The 17856-nt window shown below is 38.5% G+C and overlaps 1 protein-coding gene and 1 pseudogene across 1 annotated transcript; both read left to right on the top strand.

Annotated features, from left to right (window-relative positions):
* The first annotated feature begins 2050 nt into the window (after positions 1-2050).
* Positions 2051-7521, top strand: LOC138922966 (olfactory receptor 7A17-like). The gene is made up of 2 exons (XM_070259412.1): positions 2051-3728; positions 6463-7521. Exons 1-2 carry the CDS (start codon positions 3697-3699, stop codon positions 7445-7447), a joined length of 1017 nt encoding a protein of 338 aa, XP_070115513.1. The 5' UTR covers positions 2051-3696; the 3' UTR covers positions 7448-7521.
* An 8053-nt stretch (positions 7522-15574) lies between these two features.
* LOC138922960 (olfactory receptor-like protein OLF4) lies at positions 15575-17650 on the top strand (annotated as a pseudogene).
* The last annotated feature ends 206 nt before the right edge of the window (positions 17651-17856 follow it).

Below are 17856 nucleotides of genomic sequence, written 5' to 3'. Positions count from 1 at the left end.
AATAGCCTCTTGGCATTGGTCTTGGAAATGACTTTTTGGATGTGACACCAAAAGCACAGGCAACAAAAGCAAAAATAAACAAGTGGGGCTACCTCATGCCAGAAAGCTTCTGCACAGTAAAAAAAGCCTTCAACAATATAAAAATGCAACCTACACAATGGGAGAAAATATATGGGCACCATATAACTGATGAGTGGTAATCATCCAAAATATATAAGGAACTCATACAAGTCAAAGACCAAAAAAAATCAATAGTCTGAATGAAAATGGGCAGAGGACTTAGACATTTTCTGAAAGAAGATAAATAACCAACAGATACAGGAAAAGGTGTTCAACCTCACTTCTCATCAGGGAGATGCAAGTCAAGACCACAACGAGATTCCTCTCACACCTGTTAGGAATTCAGTTATCAAAATGGCAAAAGATCGGGCCAGCCCTGTGGCCTGGTGGTTATGTTCAGTGTGTTCTGCTTCAGTGGCCCAGGTTTACATGTTTGGGTCCCTGGTGTGGACCTAGCCCCACACATCAGTCATGCTGTGGTGGCAACCCACAGACAAAATAGAGGAAGATTGGCACAGATATTAGCTCAGGGACAATCTTCCTCAGCAAAAAACAAAAACAAACAAACAAACAAAAGACAAAAGATAAATGCTGTGAAGATAAGCAGAAAAGAGAACACTGGTACACTGTTGATAGGAATGTAAATCTGTATAGCCACTATGGAAAACAGTATGGAGGATTCTCAAAAAATCAAACATAGAGCTGCATGCAATCCAGCAATGTCACTTCTGGATATACATCCAAAGGAAAGAAAATCACTATCTCAAAGAGATGTCTGCACCCACTCCATGTTCATTGCAACATTATTTACAATGGCCAAGACATGGAAACAGCCTAAGTCTCCACCAACAAGTGAATGGATAAAGAAAATGTGATGTATATATAAGATTATTATCTTATCATATATATATATGAGATTATTCAGCAATAAAGGAGAATAAAATCCTTTCTTTTGCAACAACATGGATAACGTGAATAGAACTTGAGGGCATTATAATAAATAAGTCACAGAGAGAAAGACAAAACTTTATGATATCTCTTATATGTGGTATCTAAAAATGTCAAACTCATAGAACCAAAGAGTAAATAGATTGTCACCTAGGACAGCGGCCTGAGGGGAACGTGGAGATGTTGGTCAAAGGGTACAAACTTCCAGTTATAAAATGTATAAGTTCTGTAGATCTAATGTGAAGCACAGTGACTATAGTTAACAATACTGCGTTATATACTTGAAAATTGCTAAGCAAGTATATCTTAAATGTTCTCGGTACAAAAAAATATAATTATATAAACTGCTGGATATATTAATTAATTTTATTGGGGTAATAATTATGCAATATATATGTATAGCAAACCATACTTTAAAATTATAAATTTATAATTTTATACTTTAAAATTATACTTTTACTTTAAAGTGTACTTTAAAATTATAAAATGTTATATGTCAATTATGTCTCAGTAAAGCTGGGAAATTTTATTTGTAGTCTAAAAGGCAGTCAGTGGGGAGGTACAGCCTACCTGTGAGAATGGAGAAGTGAATAAATTATTGTGAAAAATAAATTAAATTCTATATAGGGCAGACAGGCACACAAATATTTAACACTTTTTTTAACAAAAAACATTTATTAATTATATGCTATAGACTTGCAACAGGAGGATACAAAGAGTTGGTGGAATAATTTGATTCACCAAGAAACAGCTGCTTTGCAGATATTCCCAAGTGGAACATAGCAAGATAATAAAGCATCTTGAAGAGTCTAAAATTCTTACTGTGTCCATTTGAAGCCTATAGGGAGGCTCAAGGATGATGCCCCTGAGTACAACAGGGCATAGAATGGTGACCTCTCAAGCACTTTTCTCTGTGGGCAGGGCCCTGGGAGAAGATCCCCCTTCAAGGCCACTGTTCACTGTCTCCCAGGAGTAGGGCAAATGTTGGGCTCACTTCCTGTCCCTAGAGATTCTTTGACATCACAATGAGCTTAGTAAACACAGAACTGGGACATAGTCACAACGACAGCTGTAGATTGAGCATCTGCTGTGGGCCAGGTAATTTCCCATTAGTTCTAAATTATTACCAGCTTTGCACACTAAATCCATAGCATAGGTGGAATTCCCTATTTATAGGTAAGGAATCAAAAGCCTAAGGAGTCATTTCCTGTCATGAGGGAAATACTCAAGGAGCACACGTAAACTCGAGTGTACAGAAGCTGGGCTACTGAGTCCATCATTTGATGACCTGAGGTGAGACCTGAGGTGGGTGGAGGAGTCTTGGTGGAGAAGGCCTCATAATACCTACATCTCACTCTGACACTGGACCACAGCCCTGACACTCAAAGACAAGTTCACAGACCAGGACCTGCAGCATCCACCTGACTAAGAGTGAGTTGCAGATTCAGACTCTCTTGGCCTGTCTTACACCTGCGGATTCAGAATCTGCTCATGAAGATGATCCCCAAGTGACTCCTACACACAATGATGCTGGAGAAGTTCTGGTCTAGAACTTTCCCTCCTCCCACTGTTGACATCTGTGCTGCATAATTATTTTTGATGGGCTGTCCTGTGCATAGTAGCACGTGTAGCAGCATCACTTGCCTCAACCCACTAGGAGGCAGAAGCACCTCCCACGTTGGTTGTGACAACCAAAAATTTCTCCAGACATTGCTACATGTTCCTTGGAGGCAAAATCACCCCATCTGAGACCTACAGATATCAAGTATGAGAAGTGGAAATATCTTGAGGGAGTTCCAATCAAAGCTTATCCTCTACTCAGTTCATAACTTTGGACAGATCACATAATCCGACTGAGTCCCATTTCTGCAGATGTAAACTGAGGTTCGTCAAAGTACTGATCACATACAATGGACTTTTGTAAAAATTAAATGAGACAATCCATGTAAGATTGTGAGCTCAGTTCATGGTGTATAAAAATATCTAAATATATTTTAAAATCTACAAACATTTTAAAGAGAAGAAATAAATGAGAGCTTTTAAGTAGAGTTACAAGCATGGATCTTCTAGTTGATTTGCCACAAGCATCGTGAAGCCAAGGATTATAGTTCCCATGGTTTTGTAGCAAAGAAACACACCTCTCTTCGTGGTTGAAGAAGGGAATACCAATTTTCTGGAAATATCAGGAGATGTTCCTGCCACAAGTCAATACTTGGGAGGTCCATGGTACTTAGTCAAGACAGGTTCCTCACTTGCAAAATTGGAAAAAAATGTTAATTCAAAGTTAGCATAAGGTGCAAGGAGCTTAAAACTCTGGAAGACAGTTGAGTTCATGAGAAGGAGTAATGCCAATGCATTCACCTGACTTCTCACCCGGTCTTCTGTGAACAGAGTATCAGCGAGGAACATTTTCCTTCTTTCCAGACCAGTCTCAAGGGGAAATGATGTGTTCAGAGGTGGGAGCAACGACAGAAACAGCACCTAATGAGGAGAAAGAGAAAGTGGTAGATATCTCCTCTGCTGCAATCCTTCAGGGTGGGCAACCTGGAGCTGAGCAGGACATGGTTGTTACTTTTGGATTCCTAAGTCCAGCGAGGGGACCAATGCTTCATTCCTGTCTGCTGTCCAGAAGGCAACAGAGCTTCAGTCTCCATCATCACCCATCCAGGGAGGAATTTGGGCTTCCACATGGACACTTTCCTCTCAGAGACTCTATCCAGGTGAGACTGAGAACCCAGTAGGTTCTTCAGGAGCGGTTCAGAGAAAATGGACGTGGAGAACTTTTACCTGAGCTCACCTGAGAGCTTGACCAGGCTAGCCCAGAGTGGAGAGATTGTCATGTTCATTTGTCAAATAGTCTAATCAATTTACTTAATATGTTAAAAAGAGAAGTGTCTGTCGGACTCATCAACACAAGGGTCATTTTCGACAAATAAGGAATGGGATGGAAGTCTACTTGGATAAGATTGAGGAAGGAATGGGAGGCATAAAGTGGCTCTAATACAGTTAGAACATATCCAGGGTGTTTTGCAGGTAAAGGGAGTAAGAAAATACAGTATTAGGTGTGGACATGTGTACAATGAACTGAAGGCATTTTTTCTAACTTTTTAAGATGGGATGCATTTGAGCACATTCTGTATTTATTAGAAAGAGCTGTGGAGTTAGATAACGCCTTGCAGGAGCAGTTCTTGAGTCATACATTTCACAGTATCATCTCTCATGTTGGGTATTCACATGAAAAAAATCATATTTAACATGAAAAAAGGGTTTGTTAATGACTCTACTTTGCTATACTTCACTACCTGAAGGTGGGGAAGCAATGGGGACATTTGCCAGGTAGAAGAAAAAATCAGCCAAATCTAGTTACCAGTGATATCCACTCATTTAGTAACAGGAGGAAACTATGCTAAGCTTCTTACATATATCAACCGAATTTGTTTACCACCATGGGAGGATGGACACAAGTATCCCTGCTATTTGAGCGAGCATGTTAACATCTAGAATGGAACTGCTGTCCCTCCAAGTTCAAACAGCTAAAATGTGGTAAATCTGAAGTTCAAAACTCAGTTTTCTGATTCAAAAGTTTTGCATTTAAAATCATTCAGAAAAGTGTTTTATGACAGGGTTCTTTCTTGTATAGCTACATTGTGTTTTGCTGCTTTATTTGTTATTGTTATACTGGGCATCAAGGGGCTATAACTGGGGCTGAAATGCTGCCTGAGTCCAGGAAGCTTTCTCGTCATCACAATCTCTCAGGGACCCCCTGAGCTTATGTGTTCTTTTCTTTCCTCTCTCTGTTTTTTGAATGGCTTTCTAAATTTTCTTTAAATATAGAGCACACAATGGTCACATTAAAATGGAGATCCATGTTGACATGTCCATGGGAAGCTTACCAACCTGAATTTGGGTACTATGTCAACATTTTTAGGGTGTCGATGAAAATAATCCATAACCAATCTATAAATGAAAATTTGGGAGAGTTCATTCTGAGCTAAAATCTGAGGACCATGGCCCAGGGCCTTTCTTCCTTCAGGAAGAAAGGGCACCAAAGAAGTGAAGTATACAGAGTGGTTATATACCCCCCAAAGAGGATGCTTTACATGTGATTGAAATGTCCCTCCCACAATAGTCACAAGATTGCCCTGTCAGCACAGCGCTTGATGGACACAGCAGGTAGTGGGTCTGCTATCTACGTGGACATGCAGCAGGAAGCAAGTCTGTTGTCTGGAGCTGGGTGGTCACAGGTGAGTGCAGCAATCAGTTCCTAGCCTAAGGAAAGATGCTTAATCCTTAAGGAAATGCCAATGTTGGGAGGGGGAGGGAAGCTGCACCTTTATCTCAAGGGCCTTTGTTCTTGCCATAGGGAATATCTAAAGCAGATATACAATGCCTGGTCAACGGCCAAGGTCAGGACCTTTTGGAAAAACAAGGTCAGGCCAAATTAGGTTTACACCAAATGCTTTCCTCATATACTCCAATATATCCTATTACTTGCCATTTCTACTTTTCAAGGGTAATTTGGTGTTGACAACTTGCCTTATATCATTTCCTTCCTATTTATTGTGGTTGGAAGTGAGAAAAGTCAGGGAGTAACACAGCCGCACTAGGCCATAGTGTGCTGTGTGTGAGTGTGTGTGTACTTTGTGGGGTGTGAGCAGTTCTCTGGACAGTGATACCTAAGCTCGTGACCCTTAAAAGACAGACACCACAATGTCAACCAGAAGATGGAGATAAATAGGAGATCCACTTCTATCAATAGGATTCCTTTGAAACAAAATTACAAATGTGCAACACGTGATCGAGGGACTCCCTGTGTCCTGAAGTTTCAGCTCCAGCAGGGAGACCACCTCATTCCTCAACGTTCTCTGACACCACCTCTCATTCTCTCAGTCTTGTCCATTCCCCTCAACACTCTGGCTTCCTTTTGAGCCTTGAATTTCTGAAACAAGTGCCATCCTTGGGGCCTGTGCACTGACTCTGTCCTCAACAGGGCGCAGGCTGCCCCCAGATAACCTAGCTTCTCCTGCTCTGTCTACCAGGACTCTGGTCAAATTTTACCTTGTTTTTCAGGTCTTCCTGAACTCCCAATAAAATATCGCATCTTCATTCATCCTATTTTATACCTGCTTTTTTAATAGCACCTGTCACTATCTGACGTGATGTATATATATATTTTTTCTAGTTTATGTTCTTTCTCCATCATTGGATGTTAGGAAGTTTTGTTTCTTAGCATTCTATAATCTTACCTGGAAGATTGTCCGTAGTCAACATAAATTCCTCAAATGCATGAAAGAATTTTGCATTAAAGCTGTATAATATGTGACCCCTTGGGGTAAAGGCTGAACGTGAGACAGGAATTCCTAATCACAGATATCTGGGGAGATCCCTTAAAGGCAATCTGCTCAACACAAATATATGTGTAGAAATTTATCCTGTTATTTTTTTCTTTCCTAGTTGTGACCACCACCACATGGAAGCAGGAAATGACACACAAATTTCAGAATTTCTCAGTCTGGGATTATCAAAGGAAGCAGAACTGAAGCCTCTCATATTTGGGTTTTTCCTCTCCATGTACCTGATCACCGTGTTTGGAAATCTGCTCATCATCTTGGCTGTCAGCTCAGACTCCCACCTCCACACACCCATGTACTTCTTCCTCTCCAACCTGTCCTTTTTGGGCATCTGTTTCACCTCCACCACCATCCCAAAGATGCTCCTGAACATCCAGACTCAGAGCAAAGTTATAACCTATGAAGGCTGCATCACCCAGATGTATTTTTTCATGCTGTTTGTAGTGTTGGACACCTTCCTTCTGACAGTAATGGCCTATGACCACTTCGTAGCCATCTGCTACCCCCTGCACTACCCAGTCATCATGAACCCAGTTCTCTGTGCACTGCTGCTTCTAGTGTCCTGGATCATGAGTGCCCTGAATTCCCTGTTACAGAGTTTAATGCTTTTGTGGCTTTCTTTCTGTACAGACTTGGAAATCCCCCACTTCTTCTGTGAAATCAAACAAGTGATCCAACTTGCCTGTTCTGACACCATTCTCAATGACACAGTGATGTGTTTTTCAGCAGTGCTGCTGGGTGGTGGTTCCCTGGCTGGTATCCTTTACTCATACTGTAAGATAGTTTCCTCCATATGTGGAATTTCATCAGCTCAGAGGAAGTTTAAAGCATTTTCCACCTGTGCTTCTCACCTCTCCATTGTCTCTTTATTTTATTGTACAAGCTTAGGCATATACCTCAGCTCTGCTGCTACCCACAGCTCACACTCCAGTGCAACAGCCTCAATGATGTACACTGTGGTCACCCCCATGCTGAACCCCTTCATCTACAGTCTGAGGAACAAAGAGATAAAGAAGGCTCTGAAAAGATTCTTTGGGATAGCAGCTGCAAAAGGGTTAATTGTCCTGGGGCTGAAGAAGATTATGTAATTGCAGGGCTCAAAGCATTAGAGCCAGAAATTGCTATTCTTTGATCAGATTGTGGAAATAGCACTTGTTCCTTCTATCTATTGCCTGATATTTCCATTTCTTTGATTTCAACTTCCCTATACAATTTAAGTAAGTCACTTGATTAAGCTTTCTGCTTTGTCTGATATATGGACAGTTTTCCATTTTTCTACTTCCCTAATTTCTCCAAGTTTTTCCCAAACTTTGATGAAAAATATTTGGAAATTTCCATTTCTTCCATGAGACAAATTAGATTTCTTAAAAATATTTTTTTTCTGGGGGCCAAGTGGTTAAGATTGCACGCTCCTCTGTGGCTGCCCAGGGTTTCGCCAGTTCGGATCCTGGGGGCGGACATGGCACTGCTCATCAGGCCACGTTGAGGTGGCGTCCCACATGCCACAACTAGAAGGACCTGCAACTAAGATATACAACTATGTATGGGGGGGATTTGGGGAGATAAATCAGAAAAAAAAAAAGAAAGAAGATTGGCAACAGGTGTTAGCTCAGGTGCCAATCTTAAAAAAATATTTTTTTCTGAAATGACATCTATCTTCCTAAGTACTGTTTTACTATATTTTTCTGAAAGAAAGGTCATAAATTGTATTGCTCACATGGGAAAACCTACTCTTGTCAACTAAAGCCATTATATAATTTTATTGCAGAGTAAAACCTGAAAACAAAGTTTCCACTTTGGATCCATCATTCTTCTCTACATCACAACTCTATTCTTCCTGCTAATTTCAAATTTAAGACACCACTGAGGTTTATAATGCGTCTCATAGTGTTATTTTCTTATTCATCCTGTGTCCCCGATGCCTACCTGTCACTGACAAAAACTGATTATCAAATACATACCTCCCAATCGCATCTCTATTGAAAGACAGATTTGAATAAATAGATTGGCTTAATATGGTCTTAGCATCAGAGATGATCTTAAATATGGGGAAGCAAAATTTTAAACCACACATTTTGTTACCACAAAAAATTTTTCCAGTTGCCATACATCTACTCATGGAAGTATGGAATATTGGTGTCCACATGTGAGTGGGTTTATGCATTGGAGTGAATGTTTGGTTGGTATATTTTATTTTTTTTTACTGAATTATTTTTTTGCTTCAAAAATTTCAGTGGTGCCTACAATTGTGACTCCTCTATTGCTCTAAAATATCTCTCCTTTTCTAAATTTTGTCATAACTACTAAAAAGGTCCTGAATAAGCACCATTAAATTCATCCTTGCTTATCTCCTCCATGCTCAGGAATCTTCAATCTTATGACCAAAGGGTGGTTCACAAGAGAGCTTGAATTCCTGCCCTGTCATGTGATTTAGGGTCACCAATTTTTCTGCACAAACAAACATGTCCTTTCAACCTCTCCAACTTATCTGGAACCCCAGTATAGCCATTTGTTAATACAGCTACCTGAAATAAACGTGAATAACAATAATCATGAAGGCTGCCTCCACTATCAGCCCAAATGCCAAAGTAAAAGGCAACAGATTATGACAACTACTCTCATTGCTGTTAGCTTTGCTGATTGTATCAGTTAGATATCGCTGCTTAACAAGATGTTTTAAATCAAATTGTTTATTGTAATGCCTTTATTATTAAATGGAATTACATTGTGGTGAGTTGTTCTGATCATTGTTCAGATGCCCGTGAGTCTGTGGTCAGCTGTGAGTTTCTATATTGTGTTTCTGTAGCTCAGCCATGATGTCATGTGAGGCTGTAGTAAAAATTCTATCTTGAACCAATTTATATCTGTTTACTCTCTATATGTAGGTTAATCTAGTTAACAAAGGTGAATTGCCTAGTTTAATCCACTGCTTTTATATACATATATGACACTTTGCTTTCTACCCAGATAGAAGGTGTATCTCCCCTCTGCCCTGTTCGTGTGCCTCAGCTCCCTGTGCTCTAGATCCTACCTGGAGACGTACATCATTAGAATTTTTCTTTCAATTAATTTATTGGAGTAAAATTTCATGTAATATATTGCACATATTAAAATGTAAAATTCTAAATTAAGGAAACTGTAAAAAATTAAGAAGACTTACAGCATGGATTCATTTATATCTAATTTAAGAAAATGCACAAAACCTTTAATTGCTTCCTTATGTAAATGTTAAAAATCAAATCTCCATGAGCCTCAGTTTCCTTATTTCTGACAGTAACATGGGATAATAAACCTAATTCAGATGGATATTGTGAGAAATTAATGAAATGTGTGGAAACACTTTGTTGAGTCCAAGAACAAGTTCATGGGCAAGGAATTGTGTAAGTATATGTATATTTATATATAATTTTCTTTCAATTAAACACGCTTGCACACATATATACACACAGAGAATCATTCATAATCCCATCTGTAACATTGAAAGGAAATTTGAGAAATAATTGGAGAGGATAGAAATGAAAAGAATGAATGGTTGATCTATAATAAAAATAAAGTAATGTAGAAATTAAGATACAAGGATTTAAAGTAGAATAGGTGACCTTAATATTTTGTTTTCTAACATCCCCAACACTTAGGTTGTTTCCTTATCTTGACTGTTGTAAATAATGATAATGATTTTATTTTATTCAAAATAATACCCAGAAGTGGAATCGCTGGATCATATGGTAGTTTTGTTTTAATTTTCTGAGGTATCTCTGTACTGTTTTCCATAGTGGTTGTGCCAATTTACATTCCTACCAACAGTGCACAAGGGTTCCCTTTTCTCCACATCCTCTCCAACACTTATCTCTTGTCTTTTTGATGACAGTCATCTAACAGGTCTGAGGTTATATTTGATTGTGGTTTTGAATTGCATTTTCCTGTTAACTAGTCATTTTGAGCACATTTTTATGTACCTGTTGGCCTTTTGTATGTCTTTTTGGAAAAGTATCTATTCAGATCCTCTGCCTATTTTTAAAACAGAATTGTTTGGATTTTTTCTATTGCATTGTATTCCCTCTGTATTTGGGATATTAACTTTTAATCTGATATATGGTTTGCAAATACTGTTACCCATTCTATAGGTTGGCTTTCCGTTGTGTTGACGGTTTCCTTTTCTGTTCAGAACCCTTTAGTTTGATGTAGTCTCACTTGTTTCCTTTTGCATTTGTTGCCTTTGCTTCTGGTGTAAAATAAAAAAAACATCGCCAAGACTGATGTCAAGGGGCTCACCTTCTATGTTTTCTTCTAGGAGTTATATGTATTTAGGTTTTACTTTTCAGTCTTTAATCCATTTTGAGTTCATTTTGTGTATAGTCTAAGACAGTGGTCTAGTTTCATTCTTTTCCATGTGCCTGTCTTGTTTTTCCTACACTATTTATTGAAGAGACTGTCCTTTCTGCATTATACATTCTTGGCTCCTTTGTCATGAATTAATTGACCACTTATGCATGGATTTATTTCTGGTCTCTCTATTCGGTTTCATTGATCTATGTGCATGTTTTTATGCTGATTCTATACTGTTTTGATTAATATAGCTTTGTAACTTAGCTTGAAATCAGGGAGTGTGATGCCTCCAGCTTTATTCTTGTTTCTGGAAATTGCTTTGACTATTTGGAGTCTTTTGTGGTTCCATACAATTTTAGAATTGTTTATGCAAAAAATGCCCTTGGACTTTTTAGAAAGATTGCTTTTAAAGTGCTTTGAGTTGTATGGACATGTTAACAATATGAATTCTGTCATTTGTGAGCACAGGATGTCTTTCCAATTATTTCTGTCTTCAATTTCTTTCAACAATGTCTTATAGCTTTCAGGGCATGGGTCTTTCACCTCCTTGGTTAAATTTATTCCTAGGTGTTTTATTTTTTATGCAATTGTAAATGGGATTATTTTCTTAATTTCTCTTTCTTATAGCTCATTGTTAGTGTGTAGAAATGCAACAGATTTCTGTATATTAATTGTGAATCCTACAACTTTGCTGAATTTGCTCATTTCTTTTAACAGTTTTGGGTGGAGCCTTTAGGGTTTTCTATGTATAATATTATGCCATCTGAAAATAGAGACAGTTTTACTTCTTCCTTTCTGATTTGAGTGTCTTTTGTCTCTTTGTATTACCTAAAAGTTCCGGCTAATACTTCCAGTAGTATGTTGAATAAAAGTAGTGAGAGTGGGCATCCTTGTCTTGTTCCTGATCTCAGAGAAATAATTTTCTGGTTTCACTATTGAGTATGATGTTAGCCATGGGCTTGTCGTATATGGTCTTTACCATGTTGAAGCACATTTTCTCTATGCCCACTTTGTTGAGAGTTTTTTTCATAAATGGATGTTGAATTTGTCAAATGCTTGTTCTGCATCTATTGAGATGATCACTGATTTTATCTTCCATTTTGTTAATGTACTGTATCATATTGATTGATTTGCTGGTGAGCTTCATTTTAATAATGAATTACTTGTGATAGTGACGCCTGAACTCAAAGTCAGGTCCACTTTTACACTTATGCAATGTGGAATTCTTTGTACCAGCTAACTGGGCATAATCTCCAAATTGACGTTAAAGTTTTTCTTCTACATAAGGTGGGATTTCAACACAAAATGCCGTTATCCTAGGGAAGCTAAATAAATGAATTGAGAGGCTGGTATTTGGTTTTCTCAAAAAAAAAATACTGTCTGTATTACATTCCCATTGCTGTTTTAACAATTACCACATTAGGGGTTTAAATAAAATGACTTTATATTCCTATCATTCAAGAGGTCAGAAGTCTGAAATGAGTCTCAATGGGCTGAAATCAAGAGTCTGCAGGGCCAGATTCCTTCTGGAGGCTTCAAGAGAGAATCTGATAAGTTTCCTATTCCCAATTCTAAAAGACTCATGCATTTCTTGGTTAACTGCTCTTGCCCCATCTTCAAAATCAGCAGTGTAGCATCTTCAAATCTCTCTCAGATTCCAACTCCCCTGTCTTTCTCTTCCACATTCAGAGGACCATGGCTGTTGCATTAGTCCCAGATGCATATGCTTGGCCAAACTTCTTATCTTAAGATCAGCTGATTAGCAGCCTTATTACATCTGCTACCTTCATCCATCCTTACTATAAAAATATAACATATTTAAGGGTTCTGAGGATTAGGATGCAGACAGCATTTGAAGACTTTTACTTGGCCTACAATAAAGTCTTTTTCAGAAATATATTATTTGGTGTCTCTCAAGGGCCCTTATATAAAAAAATCAAACAAAATCCTCTTTAGAAGTATATCATTTGATGTCATTAAGGAGTCTCTATACAAAGTAATTTAACATAGAGTTTATATAGTCTATGGGATGAGTGAATACACTATTCTTCTCATATTACATGCAAAGACAATTCTGGCTCAGAAGACCCAAAACTACCTACACCTGACTCTAATATGGGACCACAGCCTTGCTACTCAAAGACTGGTCCCCATACCAAAATCTGTAGCATCAACACCGCCCAGGGGTTTGTTAGAATTTCAGAATATGTGGACCTATCATGATCTGCTAATTCAGAATTTTCATTTAAATTTGAATCCTCAGTGATTCATATGCACTTTGGAGTTGGAGAAGTGGTGTTCAAGACATGGTTTTCTCACATTCTCATGTTCACATATGTGGCAGGATAATTATTTGTGTTGGGTGCTGTCATGGGCACTATCATATTTAGCATCACTTCAAATATTGCCAAATATCCTCAGGGGCAAATTCATCTTTTAATGGGGATTACTGGCACAGAATTTGAAAACTGGCAGCATCCTGATAGAATACAATCAAACCCCTTTCCTTTCTGGACTATAACTTTGGGCAGGTCACTAAACTTCTTCAAGCTCCGCTTCTGCAAGGGAGAATGGAATTCATATTAGTACTACCTCACAGAGTTGACTTTCATAAAATTAAATCCAACAGACAACGCCTACAAGGTACTAAACTCAGGTTATATTGCATAAAAATATGTAAATGTATCTCATAATTAATGAACATTTTATAATGAGGGCCTAAATCACATCTCTTAACTTGTGACATTAATATAAAATTCCTTTTGTCTTGGCAAACTGTCATGAAGCTAAAGAGTATAACCCCCAAGATTTCATGTTAAAAGAGTAAAGTTACCTGCCCTCCATTCCTGAAGAGGAGAGTAGTAATTTTTAGAGGTATCAGGGTTGTGCCCCCACCACAAGTCAAAGCTCTGAGACCCCAGGGACCTAGTGAAGACATATCTTCAATGCTAGACTTTGGAGAAAACTTTAACTCAGGGTTGTGATGAGGTTTGGGGGGTTCTAAAGCTCTGGAAACAGAGAGTTAATGGAAAATGAGTAATAAAAACTAAATTCACCTGCCTTATTACATAGTCTCCTAGGAACAGAGAAGAAAATTCCATTCTGTCCAGACCATTGCCCCACAGGGAAATCATCTACTTAGAGGTTGGAATAACAAGAAGAAAACATGCTTAATGAGCTAGCAGGTATAGGGAGCTGCAAAAACATCCTCTGCTGCAGTCCCTTGGCACATGAATCTTTGGTTGGACAGAACACGGTTGTTCCTTTTGGAATCCTAAATCTGACTGGGAGACCAATGCTTGGCTCCTTCCTGTTGTTTTGTCTGGGAACAGAGCTTCGATCTCCATTGTCAACAATCCAGAAGAAATTTTGACTTTGGCAGGGAGACCTTCCTCTCAGAATCCCCATGATGGTCAGTACAAATGCCCAATGGACACTGCAGGACAGGATCAGGTGAAATGGAAGCCAAGAACTTGTAGCAGAGGTCACCTGAGAACCAGCCATGCCTGTGACAGATAGGCCAGATCTCTGTGGTTGTTTGCTGGCTTTATTAATAAATCGATATATATATATATATTTATGATGCTGAAAAGAAAAAATAACATTGTACTCAGAAATGCAAATGTCAATGTTGACAATTAAATGGCGTTGATGGATGTCCAATGAAAGTAGGCTTTGGGAGGCATAGATGTTTCCTGCAAAAGTAGAACCTAAGTCCAAGGATCTTATTAATTAGCAGGAGTAGACAAATAGAGTATTAGCTGTGGAGGGACATACAGTGAAGTGAGAGTATTTCTTTTCATTTTAAACTGGAGCATGTTAGACTGTTTCCATATTGATGAAAAAGATCCAACCAAGGAATATTTGAAAGTACATCCTTGCAACAATGGTGGATGAGACACATAGATCAGGGTATCTTCTCTTACTCTGAGTATTCACGCAAAAAAAATGATGCATTTAATAGGTGAAATAGTGTATACGAATGCGGTTTACTTTGCAAATATTTCATCAGCGTGAGGCTCAATATATTTGTGGGTTTGTTAGCCATTTAGTTTCTCCTTTACAAATTGCCTCAGTGAGTCCTGTGCTTTTGGATAGTGGTGTCAGAATGTTTTTATTCCTTTTTCTTGATTGAATTCTTTAAAGAATTGGACTTTCTTTACACATTTAGTTCTTTTATGTATGCACGGATGTATTTGTGAGGAATGTATGACAGTTTATAATTTTTGTGTGCTCAAATCTATCAGTCAGTCTTATAATGTTCCCTCCATTGCATTTTTGCTACCTATTTAAAAGTTCCAACCCCAATCAAGGTGAGAGATCTTTAAATGTTTTCCCAGGCTGATAGTATGAAAGAGATTTCTTGTTTGCTTAAACTGTTACTCCATGTGAACAAAGATCCGTATATTTGATCATGATATCATTTGTCTATTATTACTATATGTCCATATATTGTATGCCTGTTTTTCTACAGTTAGCTGCACTTCAATTGTATTTTACAAACTATTGTTTTTCAGCTGACTTTTTGTTGGATATTTTTGACCACAAAAATGTTTTAAATTTTACATGGTTAAATATGTCTTTCTTCTTACTTCTAATTTTCTCACCTTAATTATGATAGCTTTGCCCCCCTTTAGATTTTGTATGTAGTTTTTTATATCTTCAACTAAAGTGTCATGTCTACACTGGGGACTTTAATCTCTCTGATTTTCTAAAGATGTGTGAGGTAATGAACCACTACATTTTCTTCCAGACATTTAGCCATGTATGTCAACTTTTATTGAATAATCCAGCCTTTCCCAAGTAAATTGAAATACAACCTTCTCATATGCTAAATGTCCGTATCTAGTGAGACCTAATTCTTGATTCATTCAAAAAATAATAGCGGAATGTCTGCTATGTGCCGGAAGGTTCTAGGTACATATCATGCTATAGTCTCTTACGTCAAAGTCTTTGCTAATTTCATTATCAATCCATGTTGATGCTTGTCATTTACTGCTGTTGTATATCATGTTTCAGTTATGTTTTGATACTCCATTCAATTTTGCTTAATACAACTGTATCTCTTTGCTGACTTTTCTCTTGGGTTGTTCAATTGTAAGGTGTTTTTATGGACCATTTACTTTTACTCTTTTATCATTTTTGCTGGGTAACAAGAGATACAACTGGGTGGAATGCCACCAGAACCAAGGAAGATTTTCCTCACTCACAGTATCTCAGGACCACCTGGGCTTATCGGATCATTTTTACCCTACACATCCATTTCAATTCTTCCCTCTCTCTCTCAAACACACACATACACACACAGGGATTTTATGTTTTTTACATCAGGGCAGAAAATGGCCATACCAATATGGAGTTCCAAGTTTATCTTACATGGGAGGCTCACAAACTGAAATTTCTGGGTAACATTTATGTACTCTTTAGGGGTTAACATAATATTATCTAGATAATTTGTGTCATATCTTCTCTTAGCTTAATCAGTGTGACTGCTGGGGAGAAAGACATGGAAGTAACACAGCCCAGGACACGGTGTGCTGTGGGTGGGTGTGTGTCCACTCTCACCTTCATTCCTGCTTTCATTTTCATCAGCGTACGTGTCACCATCTGATATTTTATATATTTTTTTAATTTGCTGATATTCTCTCACCAGCACTGGACTGTAGAAGCTAATTTTTTTGGCGTTCTGTGCTCATTGACTAGACAGGGCCTGGAACATGGTTGACACTAAGAGATATTCCTCAAATGCAGGAACTAATTTGTCATTAAAACTATGGAACACTTGACCTCTTGGGGAAAAGGCTGATTTTGGCTCAAAATACCTAATCAGAGATGAAACAAGGGATTCCTTGAAGGGGACCATATCCATACATACAACATTGAAGTTAATTTCCTAACTGCCAAAGGCCAATAGAATTATTTAACTATGTGAGTAGTGCCAGTGTGTTAAAAATTAACCACGTTATTTTCTTCTTTCCTGTTGGTCACCTGCACCTATAGAAACATGGAACAATACAGGAATTTCAGAATTTCTTCTTCTGGAATTGTTAGAGAATCGAGAACTGCAGCCACTCATATTTGAGCTTTTCCTCTCCTTGCATGTGACCACTGTGTTTGGAAACCTGCTCATCATCCTGGCCATCACTCAGACGCCCACCTCCAGACACCCATGTACATCTCCATCTCCAACCTGTCCTTAGTGGGCATCTGTTCCACCTCCACCACCATCCCAAAGATGCTCCTGAACATCCAGACTCAGAGAAAAGGCCTAACCTATGCAGGATGCATCATCCAGATGTATTTTTTTATACTCTTTGCGGGATTGGACATCTTTATCCTGACTGTGATGGCCTATGACCAGTTTGTGGCCATCTGCCACCCCCTGAACTACGTGGTCATCACGAACCCCCATCTCTGTGCACTGCTGGTTCTGGTGTCCTGGATCATAAGAGTCCTGCATTCCTTGTTATAGAGCTTAACGGTGTTGCAGCTGTCCTTCTGTACAGATGTGGAAATTCCTCACTCTTTTTGTGAACTCAATCAGGTGGTCGAACTTGCCTGTTCACATGCTTTTCTTAGTAACACAGTGGTGTGTTTTGGAGCTGTGCTGTGAGGTGGTAGTCCCTTTCTTGAGATCCTTTACTCATGCTTTGAGATATTTTTTTTTCAATATGAGGAATCTCATCAGCTCAAGGAAGTATAAAGCATTTTCCACCTGTGCTTCTCACCTCTCAGTTGTCTCCTTATTTTATTGTATGGACCTAGGTATGTACCTCAGCTCTGCTGCAATCCACAGCTCACAATCAAGTGCCACAGCCTCAGTGATGTACACTGTGCTCACACAGATGCTGAGCTCCTTCAGCTACAGTATGAGGAAGAAAGACATAAAGAGGGCTCTGAAATCATTCTTTGGGTTGGCAGCTGTAAAGGGAACAAGTGTCGTAGTGTTTAAGAAGTGCCCTTGATTTCAGAACTCAAAGCTCAGAGCCAGAAATTGTGATTTGTATTAGATTGTGGAAGTAGAATATGCCACCTCCAGTTTCTCCTGGAATTTTCATTTCTTTGATTCCAACTTCTCTGTACAATTTATGTAACTCACCTTATTAAGCTTATGACCTCTCTGATATTCAAGAGGTATTCCCTTTGTTGTTTTCCTGCTCTCCCAACGTTA

Source organism: Equus caballus, unplaced genomic scaffold (assembly GCF_041296265.1).
Source record: "Equus caballus isolate H_3958 breed thoroughbred unplaced genomic scaffold, TB-T2T haplotype2-0000437, whole genome shotgun sequence".
Classification (NCBI taxonomy): Eukaryota; Metazoa; Chordata; class Mammalia; order Perissodactyla; family Equidae; genus Equus; species Equus caballus.
The sequence above is the reverse complement of the archived record's forward strand: the minus strand, read 5'-3'. Positions and strand labels throughout refer to the sequence as shown.